The sequence below is a fragment of the Tauraco erythrolophus genome, chromosome Z, assembly GCF_009769465.1.
Source record: "Tauraco erythrolophus isolate bTauEry1 chromosome Z, bTauEry1.pri, whole genome shotgun sequence".
NCBI lineage: Eukaryota > Metazoa > Chordata > Aves > Musophagiformes > Musophagidae > Tauraco > Tauraco erythrolophus.
The window spans coordinates 115,182-133,444 of NC_141496.1; the positions used below are offsets into that span (position 1 = coordinate 115,182).

Consider the following 18,263-nt stretch of genomic DNA (forward strand, 5'->3'; position numbering starts at 1 on the left):
AGCTGCTCGCCCCCCTCCCGCTCCTGCTCCCGCTCCCGGGCCGTCGGTCCCTGGGTGCTTTCCTGCTTCTGGAGGGACCGGCTGACATTCCCTCGGGGCGATTTTCTCGGTTATATTCGAAAACCAGAAACTTCTCAGAAGTCTGTTTTCCCCTCAGCTCCCCTCGTCCGACGTGGCTGGGTGCTCTGGGGCGGCCTGGGCGGCTATGAGGGACCCCAGAGCGTGCGGGACAGGCGCTGCTGGTGGTGCCCAGCATCACCCGTCAGCCCGAGGCCTCCCCCCCGACCCCCTGTGCGGGGCGGGCAGAGGGGCGAGGGGTCGCCGGTGGCACTGTGCGGCGCTACCCTCTGCTGTGCGGGACGGTGGGTACATGTGCTGCGTTTTTTTATCAGCTTTGCCTGGTAAAGAGGATTCCACACTGGTGGCACAGACTGCTGGACCACGGAGCCGGGGTGACTCAGTTACGTTCCTGCTATAGGACCTCTTCTGAAGAAGTTGTTTCTGTTAAAATTAATCTATCTGCTTTACAGAAAGCAGGAAAACGTTCACAGAACTGGTTTGCTGCTCTAGGCTAAAATGACCAAACAGGTTGAAACATTTTTACAAGAGCTTATGGAAAAAAAAAATGCTCTGGCATTTTTTTAAGTGGGAGAAGTGGCTGTAAAATGACCAAACTCAAAGGACAACATCAGTTGAAGCTCGTTGAAACAGAAGATCTTGTGCAACGAGTTTAATTTCCAATATCACATAAATTCACTGTCACAGGTGACAGTAATGTGACTCTCAGATGTCCTGGACTTTCTTCTCTCCTTGCACAGAGACCCTATAAACTTTCCAGCACTCTAAGGTGCCTGGAACTGGCCAACTTTGTACTGGTTAATGGGTGAAAAGATTTCCATTCTGAAGAGGCAGCGCAGAGGAAAGGATGGATGAGTCACTGCGGGAGCCGATATACGACTGTAAAGGCCATGAGGCAGAGGAACCCTTACACGCAACTTCGGGCATGTGAGTATTTTCACTGAAGTGAAGGTGGGTGAGTCGCAGAGGGATACAGAGCCCTGAGGAGAACGACACAGAGAGGGATGAAGTCATGTGGAATTGGTACGGTTTATGTGATAATTTTGCTGTCTATGTCAGGGAGTAGGATACACAGTAGAGCTGACTGTAATGGACATCCCGGATCCTTCAATGGACCCTGCACAACTGGAACTGAACTATACCCAGTGGAAACTACCATGGACGTGAATTAACATAATTACTGGGCAAACTATCTCGTACAATCACTTTTGAAGTCAATTGTGTATCCTGTTGTATGAGCAAAGTTGTTCCTTTGTTTAGTCTTAGTTTATTGCATCTTCTTTTACTGATTAATGTGATTCACTCTTTTATTTTTCTTATTAATTATGCATTCTTGTTTAATTACAATAGTATTCTCATTCCTCAATCATGAGTTTCGCTGTGCAGCCCGCAGTACAGCTACAGAGAACGCGTGCTCTGTGCCGGGCGACAGCTGAGTGAATACAACATTGCTGGCCTTGGGAAATTCTAATTGTTTGTTGCAATTGAAGACAGGAAATTGAACATTCAGGAAACTGTCCATTTTCAGAAAAAAACAAACAAATAACCAAAGTGAAATATTTGGCTTTCCTAAACTACAGCAGCTGCAGTGGGAGCCCCCTGACCGTTCTTGCCTGCCTCGGCTGTTGTGCTGGACCGACCTTTGTGCTGGGGCCTTGGCCCCGGGCGGCCGCCACCAGCCCTCCTGCAGCTGGCATCGCGGGGCACGGCACGGTGCAGCATGGCACGGCACGGTGCAGCATGGCACAGCACGGCAAACGCCGCACAGCGCGTCTCCTCTTGCCCTGTGTTTCAGCCCCAGTCACTCCATCGTCGAAGCCGTGGACATGTGTTCCCTCAGACCCTGCTCCAGCGGAGAGCTGAGCCCAGGGAAGCCATCAGCAGCCACCTCCCTGAAACCAGCACATTTGCACAAATTACCTTAGGAAGTCGGTTGTTTCCTAGTACTCCGTTTGGGGCGGTAATTTCGTTACCTTTCAACTGTTTCCGTTGTTTTTGCTTTTGTTGCTTTATGTAGGGCTTGTTGAGGAGTAGCAACACAAAGCAATACCGAAACCTTCTGGTCAGCGAGGCACATGTAGCTGCGTGTTACACCTGTGCTGTTACTGAGCTTGGGCTAGTAACGCCAGACCAAGAATTCTTACCCAGTTCCTTGTTGCCCTGTAGTCCTGAGTCTCTTTTACCACAAACACTATGCAAACAAATAAACCTTTCTCCTATTTTGCATACACACTATGTCTTCATACGTTTCATGTGGTCAAGGCTATGCTTTCACATTAAATCTCATTTTGCACTGCCTCGAGCTACTTTAATTTGGGGTTGTTCAACATGCACTCCCATTTTTATACCTTGTATTATGGACTTGATGAAGACTTAAATTAGTTTGCCCTTTAGGTGATTAAAGCTACAGCGAAAAATACTGATTTAGAGAATTGATCAAATTTCAGTTCGAATTTTCTTTTTAATTAGGATTAGCTTTTTGAGTGGAGAAAGAAAACAAGAAAAACACATTTTTCAGGGTTTTGTCATAAACTGAGATCCTGGGGCCATCTGGCACCATCCCAGACCCGACGGCTTGCCCATGGGTGTCCTCTGCTTGCTGCAGCCGATGGCTCTTGGGAGCAGGTTGAGCTGTGAAGGAAGAAGCCGCTCCTTGACGTATTTATTATGCATGATCACTGGGAACTGTAGGCTTTGATCACTTTTCATAGGCAGGATTATTGTCTGCATGCTGTGGCTCATGTCCCCTCCGCCTGCAGGGGTTTACTCGGCTCAGGCTGGCAGTTGCTGGTTTTATCGTGTGCCTTTCCCTGCTGGCACCTGGGGACTCAGGGAGCATGATTAATGCCGTATGCACCCCGGCGTGTCTTTGCGGGGTCACAGCTAGAACTGGGTTGCAAACAGTTCAGCCGAGGGAAACATGACTGGAAAAAGAACTCAGCACTGAAGCAGGATAACCCGACGACTAACAAATAAACCCCAAACATCTATTTAAAATTAAGCCAAACCACTGCACAAATGCTGAAATACTCCAATCCGTAAATGTAGAAAGTGGCAAGAGTGGCAAATTTGACACTGGTGGCTGAGTCCCACCAAGCCCGCGGTGAGAGACCAGGTAAAACAGCAACTGCAACAGACCTCCAGGCAGGACAGAGCAGAGCGTTGGGCCACCTGCCACCCTTGCGCATGGGACCCCAGCCCAGCCGCACTCGCGGCCCAGCTCTGCACCAGGCAGGGGAGATGGCACAAGAAGTGTTGTCATGTCCCTCGTTCCTTCCCTGGGAATAGAGGGCAAATAAAGCAGATTGCTGTGAGCTCTCAGGCCCCTCCGTCCGCAGTGCTCTCTTGCATGAGGAGGCTCACGTAGGAACACCTCTGCGAAAGCCATGGTCAGGCTGTGCTGCACGGGAGGGGTCCCACATGGGAGAGGTCCCACCTGCGGCCGGGGAGCCGAGGGCGGAAGGGTGGGCACAGGCACAGAGAGGCTGCCATGGCCCCTGCTCTCTGGACCACACGTGGGCTGCTGAACACCTGGTGTGTGCTCGCCAGGTTGTCTGGGTGCTGGGCAGCAGGTCTGAGCAGGCAGGGACGTGCCCAAAGTCCCATCCTCTCTCCCTGGCCTCGTCACCTCTTCCTCAGCCTGGCTGTGGATCCAGCCCACTCTGTGAATACGTGTGCATTATTAGCATTTCTTTATTTACTTGTTCGTAAGTATTAAAAAGGTGATATGGATTTATTCTAATTCTTATTTTTATTAGCCTTTTCAGAAAAATAATAATTTGATAATATCCAGAAATAATATACCGGACCCCCCACAATAGAAAAGGATCCAGCTACAATAAAGGCATGTTACCAACTGTGACTGACTCGTTCATTTGAGACAAGCTTTCTCTCTTAAAGAAGAAATCCGGTAACGTAAGTTTGTGTTTGAACATGAAGAAACAGCTCTGTCCAATTTAAAACACCTTTCTGCTTTCCATGTATCCCATGGCACAGTGAACTGTTGTTGCACTCTATGGCAGGAAAACATTAATGGGTTTTAAATGCTATTACCACAGTAACACTCTTTAATTTGCTTCCTTTACATTTCGGACAACTATGATTGTTCTATCAGCAAGGCTGATTTTAAGGAAATAAAAAGGGATAAAAGAAAAATGGTGTGCCTTTCATCGGCTTCTTTGTCGTGATGCTGACATTAGAGACAGCTACAATGTATGTGCAGAACAAACAGTGGTTTAAGCGTATCACCGATGTAATAACAGGGCGCGATCACTAAGGAATACTTTGTAAATGTTGAAGATGCTGAATAGACTAATCTCCAGCACTTCCAAGCCGTAGTCAGGGCAGTTGCTCTGCAAATAACCTGAACGTTGACTCTGCGGTAACAGTTCCCTGAAGAACTGAAGACATTTTTCAGAGAAGAGCTCCATAACCTTACAGAGGCTGAACAACATGAAATAATAAACATTTATTTAATAAGGCACCATTTAAGACATTTGCTACTGTTTGTGCTGCATTTTAGGAAGTCCTGCACCTGCACGGCTGAAGTTGAACCAAAGCGATTGCTCATCACACACTCAGCGTATGTCCGTGTGCTGCAGTAGCCATCACATTTTTTGGGTTTTGTGACTTTTGTGGTGGAGGGGTTCCATGTTTTGGGAATTCAAAGGGAAGCATTTATATTCCTGAATTCTCAGGAACTGTTGCTGGCCAGACAGAAGATCTATGGAAAATAAGCACCAAGGAAATTTAGATCTACAAGTTTTGTTTCCCAAGTGTTAACTTTTTTCCACATACAGCTGCTGATGCTGGGTTTATAAACACCACATGTGTTGGAGAAAATAGAGCTGAGGGACCTGCACAACACAAGCCCAGGTAAGGAACAGACAGCAGGGCAAGTGCAGGTGACAGAAAGGACAGGCGTTGGCAAAGCACGAGGCAGCGGGTGGCTCCAGGCTCCCAAAGCGAAGCAGAACAGCACAGCACCCAGCAGCTGGCAGAACAATCATTGTCCCTCAGAAGCAGGGAGCCACCGCGGCCAGTCCCGAGCCCCTGGGCCACAGCCAGGTGCCCAACAGCCCTGGCTGCGCTGCCACTGCCGGAGCACTGAGCTGGCCGGGAAGGCAAGCCGAGGCCTCGGGCATCCCTGGGGCAGAGTCACACCGCGTGTCCTTCTCAGAGAACAACAAAAACCCAAGGCAGCCGCCTCTCCTCCTCCTCGCTTGCAGCCCAGCACACAGTGGAATTGCACCCCCTGTGCCCCAGGGGCTCGCAGAGGGCAGGTGCACCAGCACCCCCTCCCCACACCTTCTTGCAGTCAGAATTTTCCCACGTACCTTTCATTTCAGTTCTAACAGATGTGGCCACCAGCACTAGATGCTGATGTCCTAATGCGATCACAAAAGAATCAAAGTGTTGTCCACAGCTGCTTTATCTGTAAAACTCAGAGCCAGACAGAGATGGAGGTTCGTATTTCAAACAGCTTCAAAATTCAGGTGACGGTCATGTCCACGTCAGACTTCCATGCACCTGTATATAGATACAGACTATATATAGCACATGTGTATATAGTTTCTGATGACAGCATATTCACACAGCAATGCAGAGTTGGTTCCGTATACAAAAGCAGTGTAGCAGAGCATAAACGATGATAGAAGAGATGGAATATACTTGTTTAAGCCAAGCCGTGTAGCAGAGAAACACATTGAATTTTTGCCATGTGGATGGCTTACGTTTTATTTGCTCTTGGCCCCTAAGATGTTCAAAGAAACACTGATAAAATCCATGCACGCAGGGGAAAATGTCCTTTTCATCACTGTTGCTCACTATCTTGATTAAACATAGAGAGAAATGACTTGCTAACAAGGCTTAAGCTGGAGTTCTCTCTCCAGCTACTCCACGTGCTCATTTTATCTCTGCCAACGCAGGCAGCAGTTCAACTGGAACGTCTGGCAGCCAGGACTTGGACACCTCTGGTGCTGCCTGGCCAAAGTGCTGCGAGGAGCCGATGGGCACCCAGCAAGCGGTGCCGGGGCTGCCCTGCACCCCCCAGCCTCTGTCACCCCAACGTCAAACACCCCAGTGCTCAGAAGAGAGCGTGGAGGAGACTGAACAAAGCCCATCTCCTGCTCAGCCCCTTCCTGCGAGCACAACATGGCCATGGGGACCAGCCCCTGTCCTCACTCCGCGGGTCTGCACTGGTGCCCAGCCCTCCTTCATGGCCCCAGCCCGGGGGTTCCCATGGTGCCCACAGCCCCCTTCCACACAGTGCTGCTGTGAAAACGCAGCTAACCGGAAAGGAAAATCAAATAGCTTCAACCAGTTTGAGCTTCTCCTCCTCCAAACTGCTCGGTTGAAACACATCGCTTGTGCCTGTAGCATCTGGATGTTCCTCAAAAACAAAACAAAACAGAACAAAAATCATCCAGAGGCCTTGCTAGGAGGGAGGCATTTCCTTTAAAATTCTCTTTTCTTTTCTCCAGTGACACAATGCACAGTATTTCACGCTGACAGCCAAGCCAGATGTGCTTCCCGGGGGGTACCGGTGTCCAAGCAGCGTGAGCTGAGGTGAACCAGTTACTGCAGCTCCAAGGACCAGCAGAGCACTCAGCTGCCAGTCAGTCAATCCGCCAGTTACATCCTTGACCTGTCTTACTCCAAAGGGTGGCTGCAGCCTAGAAGTGGAGCAGGCAATTGAAAAAAGTTGTATTTGTAGAAAAGGGAAAGCACCTCGATGCATCAAACATGCAGGATCTTAACCCGCTTCTTTTTATTAGTCAGCCCCATCTATGAAATTCATTTGGGGCTGGCTTGTGCCCTTGCTGCAAATTATTTTTGAGGCAATAAACAGATGAATGGGATGGAATAGAATAGCGTAGTTCAGCTGGAAGGGACCTACAACGATCATCCAGTCCAGCTGCCTGACCACTCCGGGGCTGACCAAAAGTTAACACATGTTGCTAAGGGCCTCGTCTGAACGCCTCTGACGAAGGCACTTCTGGCACTCCTTCCCTCCCTGACTTCGACTCATAGGAAATTAAGAAGCAGCACTGTCTAACTAGATCATCAGAAATGGGAATGGTTGGCTTAAAGTAGCTCAGTTATGGGAATGCAAGTCAAGAACAGAACGGGGAGTGACCCGATGCAGTTGGTTGTGAGCGATCTCCAAGGGCTCCTAGGCAGCCAAACAGGCCTGAACGAAGTAGCCACCAGTTCACAGACTGATGTATTTCTTCATAGAAAAGGTAAGCTTGCTAGTGATCAACAGAAATACTACCAGAATTTTTTCAGAAATGATAATGCCTAAATCTGGGAGGGGGGGAAAAGTCTTTTATCCTCCATCAGAATAGCTGTATCGTGTTTTAGCATTTTTACCATGGTTTTAGCCTGTTTTAGTGTTCAACCACCTGCACCTGCACATTATTTTATTTCTTTTAATGTTGAGATGGAACTGTCTCTTGCCTTGTCACTGGGCACCACTGAGAAGAGTTCAGCTCCATCTTCCTTACACCCTTCCCATGCAGGCAGGAACTTTTCATATTTGTGTAATATTTGTCACCACAGCATCTGGTCCTCCTAGCTGAAAAAAACCCTACTGTTTATCACAAAAGAGAAAGTAGATTACCTACATGGTTGAACAAGTTACTGTATGTAGCTGATCAACGTTGCTTTGGTGGATCTGCAATTTAGCAGATCTCAGGGCATTCTGCTAAAACCAGGAAGACAAACTGGGCCCAGATTGTCATCCAGCGTTTCACTAAAAATCAGATATGGCAACACTGACAACCATGTTTAACTCCACTGTGCAAGCCAGTCCTCCAGGTTACAATTCATTAAGAACAGTTAAAACGAGGCACAGGATATCATATGCAAGAAATACCTTTTTATCTGAGCATGAACCTGCAGATCTAGATGTTAGCTTTGTGTCCTTTTACTAATCCCTGTTTCCTCAACACAAGAATAAATTCCCTTAATAACATGTTGAATTTGTCACTTGTGTTACGTAGAAAAATCGCACTCACAAAGTTAGAGCTGACTGTGATTGCATTGGGGTAGGTGGATGGGAATAAATTTTGATTTCAGCAGTACTGGGGCAAAAAAGATAAGTAAAAATAATACCACACATACACTGTCTCCAAAAATTAAACTATTTTTTCCTTAAGTGTGATGGTGCACTTCTAGTAAGGATGTGCTAAGGATACCTAAATTATTCTGACATGCCATTTATTATACTCAATTTTATTTCTATCCAATTCAACACAAAATAAGTAATTTTTATAATACAGTTTGTAATGAAAACTGCTTAGTAGGACACAAAAGAAGTAATATTACTTGGAAAAATTCAGCAGTTGTCTGCCTTTCAGCTCTAGCAGTTACAATAGAAGAGGTGCCATTATTGTATAATAGTATATTTTTGTGAGGTAAAGGATTACAGAAGAAACAAAACTCCATAGGAAAAAAGCATCATGCTGTTCCTTATCAAAGCTACAAAAACAAAGCAAGCGAGGAAAACAAGTTCTGCTTTGTCGAAAGTACAAAACTGACATTTGAAGTCAAGAAGAGAAAAATCCAGAATTTCATGTAAGATAGTTACCAGGCAAGTTTTAAAATGAAAAATCAGTTTTATGTTTAACACTCTTCGGGTGTTAAACATAATAACACATTCTCGAAACTGGAATATGAGTTATGTCTTACCCTTACTGGTAACACTACTTAAGTACTACGCTATTCATTGAGTAATTTACCAGTGTTACCAAAGCCCCATAAAATATTTTTGTTAAGTTTGTTTTATAGCTAGCAGGATAAAGGCAGAAAGGTTAACAGCCTGAATTTTAGAAACATACACAGCCCTACAAACCCCTACAACTCACCACCTGCTCCAACCCGTGTGCTGTGTCCTTACAAGTACTGAGAAAACCAGTTTGTATGGTCGTGAAAAGAGAGGATGCTGACAGAGATTAAAAATAATCAAGCCAAAAAACCCCCAAACCCCCAAACAAACAGGAGGGAGAAGTGGGTTCAGATGCAGTACCACTTAAGAAAAGCAACACAGCGTGTCCAGGAGTGCCATAAGCTGCGTCAGCACGGGACAGCCAGTGCCTTCTGAACAAGCCACAGGGTGACCGAAAGCAGCGTCTGTTTAAGAGAGTAAACACGCCAGGACACAATTCAGCGACAGCCAAAAGCTTTACTCCTTAGTTGTACATTTATTTAGACAAGACAAAAGCTTGCACAGGTTTGTAACTGTATACAGAAATGAAAACATCTGAAATAATATATATTAAGTATTCTCCCCTGTATATTTAACTTTGTTCTTGGAAAAGTGACCTTTTTTTTTCAGGATTCACGTTTCAGCAGTACATATGCTCCCATTACTGCCAGAAGAGCGTACTGCAAAAGAAAACAGAGAATAAAGACTGATGATAATTTGTCTCCATAGAAGCTCGGAAATTACAAATTGTTCAAAGTGTACTCTCTCCAACATTACACCTTCCAGATGAGCACACAATTACAGAGTTGTGTTTCTAAAGAATTACAAGAATATTTTAATGTGATCACATTCATCATAAATAGGCATCGTAACTGTATGCACTTTATGCACAAAATTCCTATAAATTCAATGATTACAAATACTAAGTTCTACTGGATAACAGACAAGGTAAAATAAGCACGAAAACACAGCTCGGTTTACATTAGGTACCAAACTACACAAACAAATTTATTAACACGTATTCTTATATGCAAGACTTAATACCTTCACTTGCTATTCTATAGTTTGAAACTCAAGTATGCAAAATGTCTGTACACATACCTTAAATTTCGGATAGTCATTCATTATTATAGTTACCATACCAACATAAGGTAGGAACCTGTAATTGACAAAACAGATGAAGGCATAGTTACCCCTCAAATATTACATGGGAATGTTTCGGTGTTACTGAGTCTTGAATATTTTAGATAATGGATTTCAGAGAAAAAAAAAATCAGATAGAGCTTTAAAGACAATACATACTTAATGAAAATTTGGGATCAGATTTCCCTCCCCTCCCACACTTCATCTTGCTGCACTCATAGCATTAAAAATACACGTGGATCCCAGAAATGGCAAGCGCCATTGTAATGAGATACCCACAAAAGCCTCACATCCTACAACACCGGGCAACGAGCTTCGCAGGGCCTCCCGTTTTGCAGCTATAAAAGTCATATAAAGTAACACAGAAAGGGTTTCGAACTGACACAGAAAGTATTTAAAATCAGTATTCAGCCTCGTCTACCAGTATTCGAGGTTGAGAGGGGCATTCGTTGCGTTTGGTTTTATTTAACTTGAAGGCAGGCACAGAAATCTAAAAACCCAAGCAAATAAATATTCTTGCAGAAAAGTATTCTGTACTGTTACGCAAGTTAACCCTGTATTTATGACAACTTACAGAACTTAGGGAACTTGAGAAATTAGGCACGAAAATACACAAGTATCCAAGGTGATTCAGGAAGTCCTGCTTTCCGCTAGCTTTGGCCTACGATATGACATTGATCTTGGCATCCTGGACACGGCAGAACTCCCATCACGCTTCTCACGGCATCACTAACACCCTCACAGCTCAAACAACACCTCTGAGAGATTTCATCTCAGCTGGGAGAGGGGACAAAGTCAAAAGCTCAAACCTTGCATAAAATTCCTGTGGAACGTGGGAGTAATTTCCTATTAATTTCTAGTAATTACAATGACAACTTGGTTAATTTTGTATTTACCAGTAAATTGTTAAATGTGCTAGTTTTTCAAAAAATTAATTTCCACATCAGCAAGAGGACTACAGAAAGCAACTTGTCCAGGTAAAGTATTTTTTTAAACTACTATTTTATTGAAGAAATTTTAAAACCCCCCAACATACTAGATCTAGTTCGTACCAAGAGTGGAGCTAATTGAAATTCTCCATTTGCTGTCGCAGTTACAAAGAACAGAAACGTTTTGCATTACTTACCCTCTTGCTCTTCCAACAACATCTTTCTTCTCTAACCAGTTCTGACCTTCTTTGTACAAGCCTCTATCATCAACTTCATTATTATCACCTTTAGTCAGAAATTTGATGTTCCCTTTTTCTCTAGAAGGCAACGAGGTGACACACTAAATACCACTTAATTTTAAAAGCTCAATTAACATCTACAAAGCACAATGAAGATGAAAAGTGCTACAAGATTAGATAACAACGTTTACTTCCAGTCCTGCTTGTTCTCCTTATTTAACAAACACCATTAAATCATTAACATTACAGACTTTACTGACAGAGTCAATGGATTTTAACACGAAACGTTTTTTAAAACACTCCTAGATTGTCACTTGATGTAAGCAATTACACAACGGACATGAAAGGAATATTGTCCTCAAAAAAAGCAGTATGTGCCTATCTGGGAAAAACACCCAACCAAACCTCTGCATTTTCAACAGAACAGAAACTTAACTCTGAAATACTGAATAATACTCTACTAAGAAGTGTTGGGCTTTTTTTCTTTCTTTTTTTTACAGACTGTGGATAACATTGTGTGAAGTCACCACACATTAGAGAAAGAATTTAACTGAATTTAAATCCAATTTCCGATGAGGTAGCCCCTAAAAATCTTCCCTTAGGAAAGAAAGTGGTAGAAAAATACAATGCTTTGGGCATTTTTATTTTATGTTCTACGCACTTGTTTAACTCTTACTAATCATATTTATGTCAAAATAAAGCTTTGTTCTTCTTTCAATGGAAATAAATATTGAAAACTCTCTAAAGTAGCTGCAAATCTGCATTAAATTCAGTACTTTGTCACCAACACTGCAATACAGTTTTAGGTCACTCATTAACTGTTAAACAATAAAGCAAGTTCCAGGCAAAATCTCAGTTGTGTTTGGTATTTATCAATGTGGCAATTAAAAAAATTCCCACAACCACATCGTGCAGACGAAACATTACGTGGGCTTTTTAGAGGACTGCATGGAGAAATCCAAGCAACAGAAAGGCTTCAGCCGGTAGCGACCTTCACTCCCACGGATCCAAGCCTGCAGGGCTCGGAGAGCCGGGCTGCTCCCTCAGAGCCAGAGCTGAGGTCCTGACCTCTCCTGGCTGTTGAGGAGGCTCAGTCCTTTTCGTAGGAACAGAGGTTTAAAACCCTGGACATGCCCAAATCATAACCTTTCCCTACTGCTTCAACTGAATAAAGCACCTTACACTACGTATTGAGCATGATCTGATCTAATGACTGCTGGTAGAAAACCTGCTGGTTTGCTCCCTTTCAAGTACTGGGCACATGTGCAGGTGACACGTGCAAGGCTTCAGTTCAACACTCCTGTTTAAACAAAGTTTTATAAGTTTACAGTCTTCAAAATGATTTTGCTCAAGAAGCTGCTAATTGCAAGCAACGATATCAAGAAACAAGGGAATTTCATGGAGAAAAATTAGGTATTAAACCCAGGTAATTCCTGGATATACATATTTATTTCAGAAATGCGTTGAAGAACAAGTATTACTGAAAAGGTAAACACCTCAGTTCACAGCCAGGACCTCCTGAGGAGCAAATGCTTGCAACCTCCAGGTTAGCTTTTTGCTACGCAGAATTAGAAACAGAATGGCCTCTCTTTTGTTCGAGAAGGAACTGTTGGTCATACCAGGCATGTGCAATAAAGGTAAAAACAAGTAATCTACCTGGTGCTTTCCAGCATGAATTGTTGTTGGCATAGTGACTAAGAGACACAGAAAGAGTAAGAATCTCTTCTTTCACTGTGAGTCAAATCTCTGTTTTCTGGAAAACTTCAGTTAGCAAAGATCACATACTTGTCAGACTTCATCTACAGTTCTGATTCTGGATCTTCACCTTCTTTCAGAGATTTACTTTTATAAGTAGCTATTTCTCATAACCAAAATCCAAATTCTACAACAGTCAGTAAAGAAGTGGACTCTGCTCCCATACATATTGCTACTGGTGGCAAAAATAACGTGTATAGCTCGTGTTACTGGACTCTTTTTTGGCACAGGTTTACCTACTTCAAACCTGTGCAACTTTGCTGAGGGACAGGAGTCAGGGTCTCAAGAAGTGCGCTGCAGAACGGGGGACAAAAGTGGATCACATCCTAGAGAAGAGTCTTATCTTACAGCATATCCTTACTTGCCTTTTCCATAAAATACTACCAAATTAAAACGTAAGTGAAAGTCACGGTGAAGGAAACTATATTTAGAAACAAGGAAAATGCCAAGTTGCATTACTTTTCGTGTATTTTGATTACTCTGTGAACTATTGGAATGTCTCTGCCTTCAACTTTAAAAACAACTATTTCACCAGCTCTGATTGGGTCATCATGGAAATTTGTTAAGAACAACAGGTCTCCTCTGTGAAAAGCTGGTTCCATGCTGCCACTACAAACAAAAAAGAAAGAGAGAGTTTATTAGCATTATGATAAATGAAAGAAGAGCCACGACAACAAAGAACATTTAATTCTTACAGATAAGCTGACGATTTTAACTGAAATCTGTAGTTTCACCCATTTGGTAGCACTACATAGACTTTTAGCACAACCCAAACCTCAGTAAGTCCCAAGCTGAGCCAGACTGTAGAAGACTTTCTTCCTGTCTCAATGAAAGAAAGAAAGAAACTGTACAGAAAAGTAACAGTATTGTAGCTATGGTGAAGGAATAAAACGAGCTGTTCTGGCTAAGAAAAAACAATCCATTAGTGAAAAGCCAGAAAATGTTTCACAGTATAACCGGAAGTACTTTTATACGTAGAAAGAGTTTAATTAACATGAGCAAGAGTTATGCTTACATCAGCGATTACTATTAATGAGCAGAAAATCCCTGCCTTTTTTCAAAGCCAGGCATAGTATCCTTTGGTAAGAAGCTTTAAGGCAGGATTCCAGGTCCCATAACTAATAACATGAATAGACAATTCCCATTAAAATACTGTTATTTACTGCATACATCCCTTGCTGACACACATTCCATTTCTGTAAGGCTGAATCTCCCATGAGTGTGTGTCGTTTAACTCCACGTATTTGATCAGCACGCAGGGGGCTGCAGGACTGCCTCTCATATTGCACAAGACAGACACCATTGAGAGAGGAGCAATGCACAAATCTAATTTACTCATAAAAGGAGTTTTACTATAATACAATTTTAAAATAAATATACGTATAGTTAAAAAAAAATAACAAAGAGACCTGAAAATGTTCAATGGCTTCAACAAGTGCCACACATTTACCTGTTTTCTTCAGGAAACAAAAGAGGCTTAACAGAAACACATGTAATCCTATGAATGCAGAATTGATTTTTCTGATTCCTAACACCTATCCAGGTATTACTATTCCTAGGTAGCAATGTATGTAGAGGAATCTTGAGTAGTTCATCTATTCATCAAGTGAACAAACCTAGGTTGTCAAAGGTTTCATACATCTACTGCTGCTACAAACCTCAGCCTTTGCTAAGCGTCTAAAAACAGGGTTAGAAGAAAATAAGTGCCTGAGTACTTCTCTAAGGAGGTGCAGTTTCAAACTCCAAACCTATCCGAGGGGGAGGGAGAGGAGACAAAGGACAACACAGTATTTGGACTTTAAGAAAAAGGCATTTACATTGCCTTACCTGAGAACCACGACAATAGGGCTTTCACTTCCAGTAATGACGATGAGCCCTTTCCAGATCATGAGGGCAGACGACACTATCATAGCAAAATTTAAGACTTGGTAATACAGCTGTATGAAACGAGAAAACGGTTTTAAACACTTACAGCGTTGCACTCAGAAGCACAGCATAGAGTTTCAACCGAATGCAACACTGAGTCACAATCCAACCATATTCCAACAGGAGCCTCATGGAGCAGACTGCTGTATGGCAGTCCAGCCATACAAACTGTACTGCAGCGTAAAGTTTTAACCCGTTGTATGCCTCAGTGTTGGCTTATTACGCCAGTGCAATACCCCATTTGTTAGTGCTAGAAGCTTGCGAAGTCACTAGCCAAGACTTACGAAATATAGGAAGCCACATGGCAAATGATCAAATCTATTCTGATCACACGTCCCCGACTCCTACCTGAGCTTGGAAGCATTCAAAACACACATAAGAAATACTGTAATGTAACGTTTTTGTTTAAAAAGAGGAAGTCGGGGGTAGAAGAGAGATGGCAAAGGATATTTTCCTGCTATGGTAACGTAGAAATTTCTTAGGTGGAAAATCTTTTACCAGTTTGACTAACTTTCTGCCCCAAAATCCTACTGCTTCACCAGCCATTACAGCAGCAGATATGTTTTTTTCATGCTACCTCTTTTTTTTTCTTGGCAACATACAAAGATACTCTGGTGGAAGATGACTCTACCCACCTCCCGTTATCATGGGGCTCACTTATGTAAAATATGGAACCAGAAGTTTCCAGACCACCAATCGAGTTTGAAAACATATACGCTGGGATTTTCAGGTATATGACCCACTTAGCGTTGGTCAAGTTTCAAAATCGTCTCTGAAGCATTTTTTTAAAATGATCGATAGATATTTAAAAAACAAACGAGGGAACTTTCAAAGCCTGTCACCGGTTTTGTATTCTGCCTTCCAACCAGTTACTGGCATAATCACGTATTAAAGAGAAAATAAAAGATACTTATTTTGAACGACGGGAGTTCGAACCTTCCCGTTTGCCTCCACGCCCCGCACCTCCGGGACGAAGCCGATCGCCCCCAGGCACGTACAAGCAACCCAGCCCCGCCGGCCCCCGCAGCCCGCCGCCCCGCCAGCGCGGCGGGACGGCCCTTCCGCACCAGCGCGCTGCTCCGGGGCGCGGGGAAGGCCGACACGAGCCCTCCCGCGGGGCACGGCCCGGCCGGCGGCGGAACGGGCCTCCCGCCGAGCCCGGCCTTCTCTCCCGGGAGCCCGGCCGGCCCCAGCGCGCTGCGCGGCTCCGCACCCCCGGCCCGCCCCAACCCCGGGCCACTCCGCAGCTCCGGAACTCCGAGCGGCCCCTGCATCCCGACCCGGCCCTGCTGGCCCGGCCGGCCCCGCCGCTACCTGCCGCTTGTTCATGCGCCGCAGGTCCCCGAACAGATCCATGGCGGGGCGCCGCGGAGGGCCGCTCCCGGCCGGCGGCGGGAAGCTACCGGCGCAGCGCCCGGCGCCCTCCTGGGCGGCTCCGCAGCGGGGAGGCGGCGCGGGACGCCCGCACGCCGAGCCCCAGCGCTGCCCACCAGCCGCTGCCCACCAGCGGGCAGGGGCGGGCGGGCGCTCTGCGCTCCGGCAGCGGGAGTCTCCCTGCGCCCCGCTCACGCTGCGGGGGCCCTGGCGGCCATCCAGACTGCAATTCCCAGCATGCACCGCGGCAACGGGCCCTAAGGCGAGGCCCCTCGCCGTCTGCCCCTGGAGGTGCCCGACCAATTTGCTGCCCGAGAGGGCTCCCGATGGGCGCTGAGACCCCCACTATACGGCGTAATGAGCGAAACTCGTCTGTGGAGAAACATAGCGGCGGCACCGGCCTCCTGAGCCATACTTTTGGGATCAGGCGGCTGCCGGCCAGCTCTCTCGGGCCGCCGCTGCGTGTGCGCAGCTCATTGGACGGTAGCGAAGGCGGGAGGAGTGCCCGGATGGGGCGGGGCCGCGAGCGGCGGCCGGCGCCGCGCTGAGGGGCGGCGGGGCGGGGCCGCTGCGGGGGCGGGCCGCGGGCGCGGCCGGTGTTCGGTGTTCGTCCCTCAGCCTTCCTGGCGCAGCGGGCGCGGGTGTCTGGAGTGGGCTCTGCCTCAGGAAGCAGTGGGAGCCGGGGGACCCGTGCAGGAATCACGATCGTCTAATGTCAGCAGCTAACGTTCGCCTCAGCGTTCGTTCCCGGTCCGCTGCACGGGCAGTGAAAAGAGAACACCACAAAGGCCTGGAAAAAGCTGTACGTTCATGTGGCAGCAGCTCAGTCTTTTCCACAGGCGTGGCTACCCATGAGAGTGAGTTTGTGCTAGTCCGAAAACTGTTCCTAAATTCTTAGCTCGGGTCCTGCAGGGTAAGGCAGGGAGAGTTCGTACATACCGATGTCGTTTCCCTTTGTCCGCCATCACACAGGAACTGACATTGATAAAAAATGGGACCTCACAAAGTGCTGGGCTTGTTCTGGGGGTGATTTTGTGGGTGTTTCAGCAGGAACACCAGATGGGCTTTTGCCCATCATTAGGCCACTTGTCCCTATAGCACTGCTGTGGCTCTGCTCTTTAAACCCTACAACTATGCAGTGAACTGGATTTTCAGCCAATCCATGTGAAAATACTTCCAGATAAAAAAGATGAAGATCATGAAGAGGGGAGTATTTTTAAACTGCATTTAAAGTTAACTTCTTTCTGTGCAGAAGGGCTGACCAGATGATCTCTGGAAGCCTCTTCCAGTTCTGCATTTAAATGATTGTGTTAAGTCTGAAGCACAACCAGCCAAATAGGCACAGGTCATTGCCCAGAGCTCAGTGATTTCCTGGGAATTAAATGCATCAAACTAAGTGAGGTTTTTACCAAGTTCAGGATTAGCTCCTGAAGACTGGGAATGACAATGAGAGAACAAAGGACACAGGGAAATGCTACTAAGATAAATGGAAGCAAATAATTTGTCTGAAGGAGCATTGGAAAGGTATTTTCACAATTTGCCAGAAGTTGCTCGAGACTTTTTGTTAGCAAACAGTTGAAAAAGAATGACTAGGAGTGGCAGAATTGGTATTAGATTACAAAGGATTGTGTAAGGGTATCATGAATGGACGGAGATGGCAAATGGGCACTGGAAATAAGGCTTCAAGGACACCAGCTAGGCATTATCTTGATAAGATCATTCATCTTCTCACCTGATTATTCTTTCAGTGACATCAGTATTTGCTCACTACACAGGAGTTCCTCTAAGTTTACATTATTTTATGTTAGTTTTCTCTGATATCCTTTAAATACTTAAAAGAGAAACTAATTTTTAAGATTAAGATCATCAAGATTTTAATTAAAAAAATGTGGAACAACGATATCTGTTCTTTAAGAGTGGGATCTCCCCACTGAAATGTTTGATAGGCTCTTGCCCAGCAAAAGGTTTTCTGCAATTCCCCTGAAGTAGATTTTCATACCATGCTAGTTAGACTGATTTATTTTTTTTTACATAGAGGTTTTCTCCGTTGTGTGCAAATCTGCTTGCCAGTTTGCTTGTTTGTTTGTTTGTTTGCTTGTTTTTAATGAC

General features: G+C 45.2%; 1 protein-coding gene across 2 annotated transcripts; it reads right to left on the minus strand.

The window, feature by feature from the left end:
- Window positions 1–7,723: 7,723 nt before the first annotated feature.
- On the minus strand, window positions 7,724–16,167 carry SEC11C (SEC11 homolog C, signal peptidase complex subunit). 2 transcript variants are annotated; one of them, XM_086628883.1, is made up of 6 exons: window positions 16,095–16,167; window positions 14,682–14,791; window positions 13,314–13,463; window positions 11,058–11,177; window positions 9,890–9,947; window positions 7,724–9,468 (listed from the first exon to the last, which is right to left on the minus strand). In XM_086628883.1, exons 1-6 carry the CDS (start codon window positions 16,134–16,136, stop codon window positions 9,415–9,417), a joined length of 534 nt encoding a protein of 177 aa, XP_086485009.1. In that variant the 5' UTR covers window positions 16,137–16,167; the 3' UTR covers window positions 7,724–9,414. The 2 variants fall into 2 exon arrangements, with proteins under 2 accessions (XP_086485009.1, XP_086485010.1); XM_086628884.1 differs by lacking the exons at window positions 14,682–14,791; window positions 16,095–16,167 and adding an exon at window positions 14,025–14,221.
- Window positions 16,168–18,263: the final 2,096 nt, after the last annotated feature.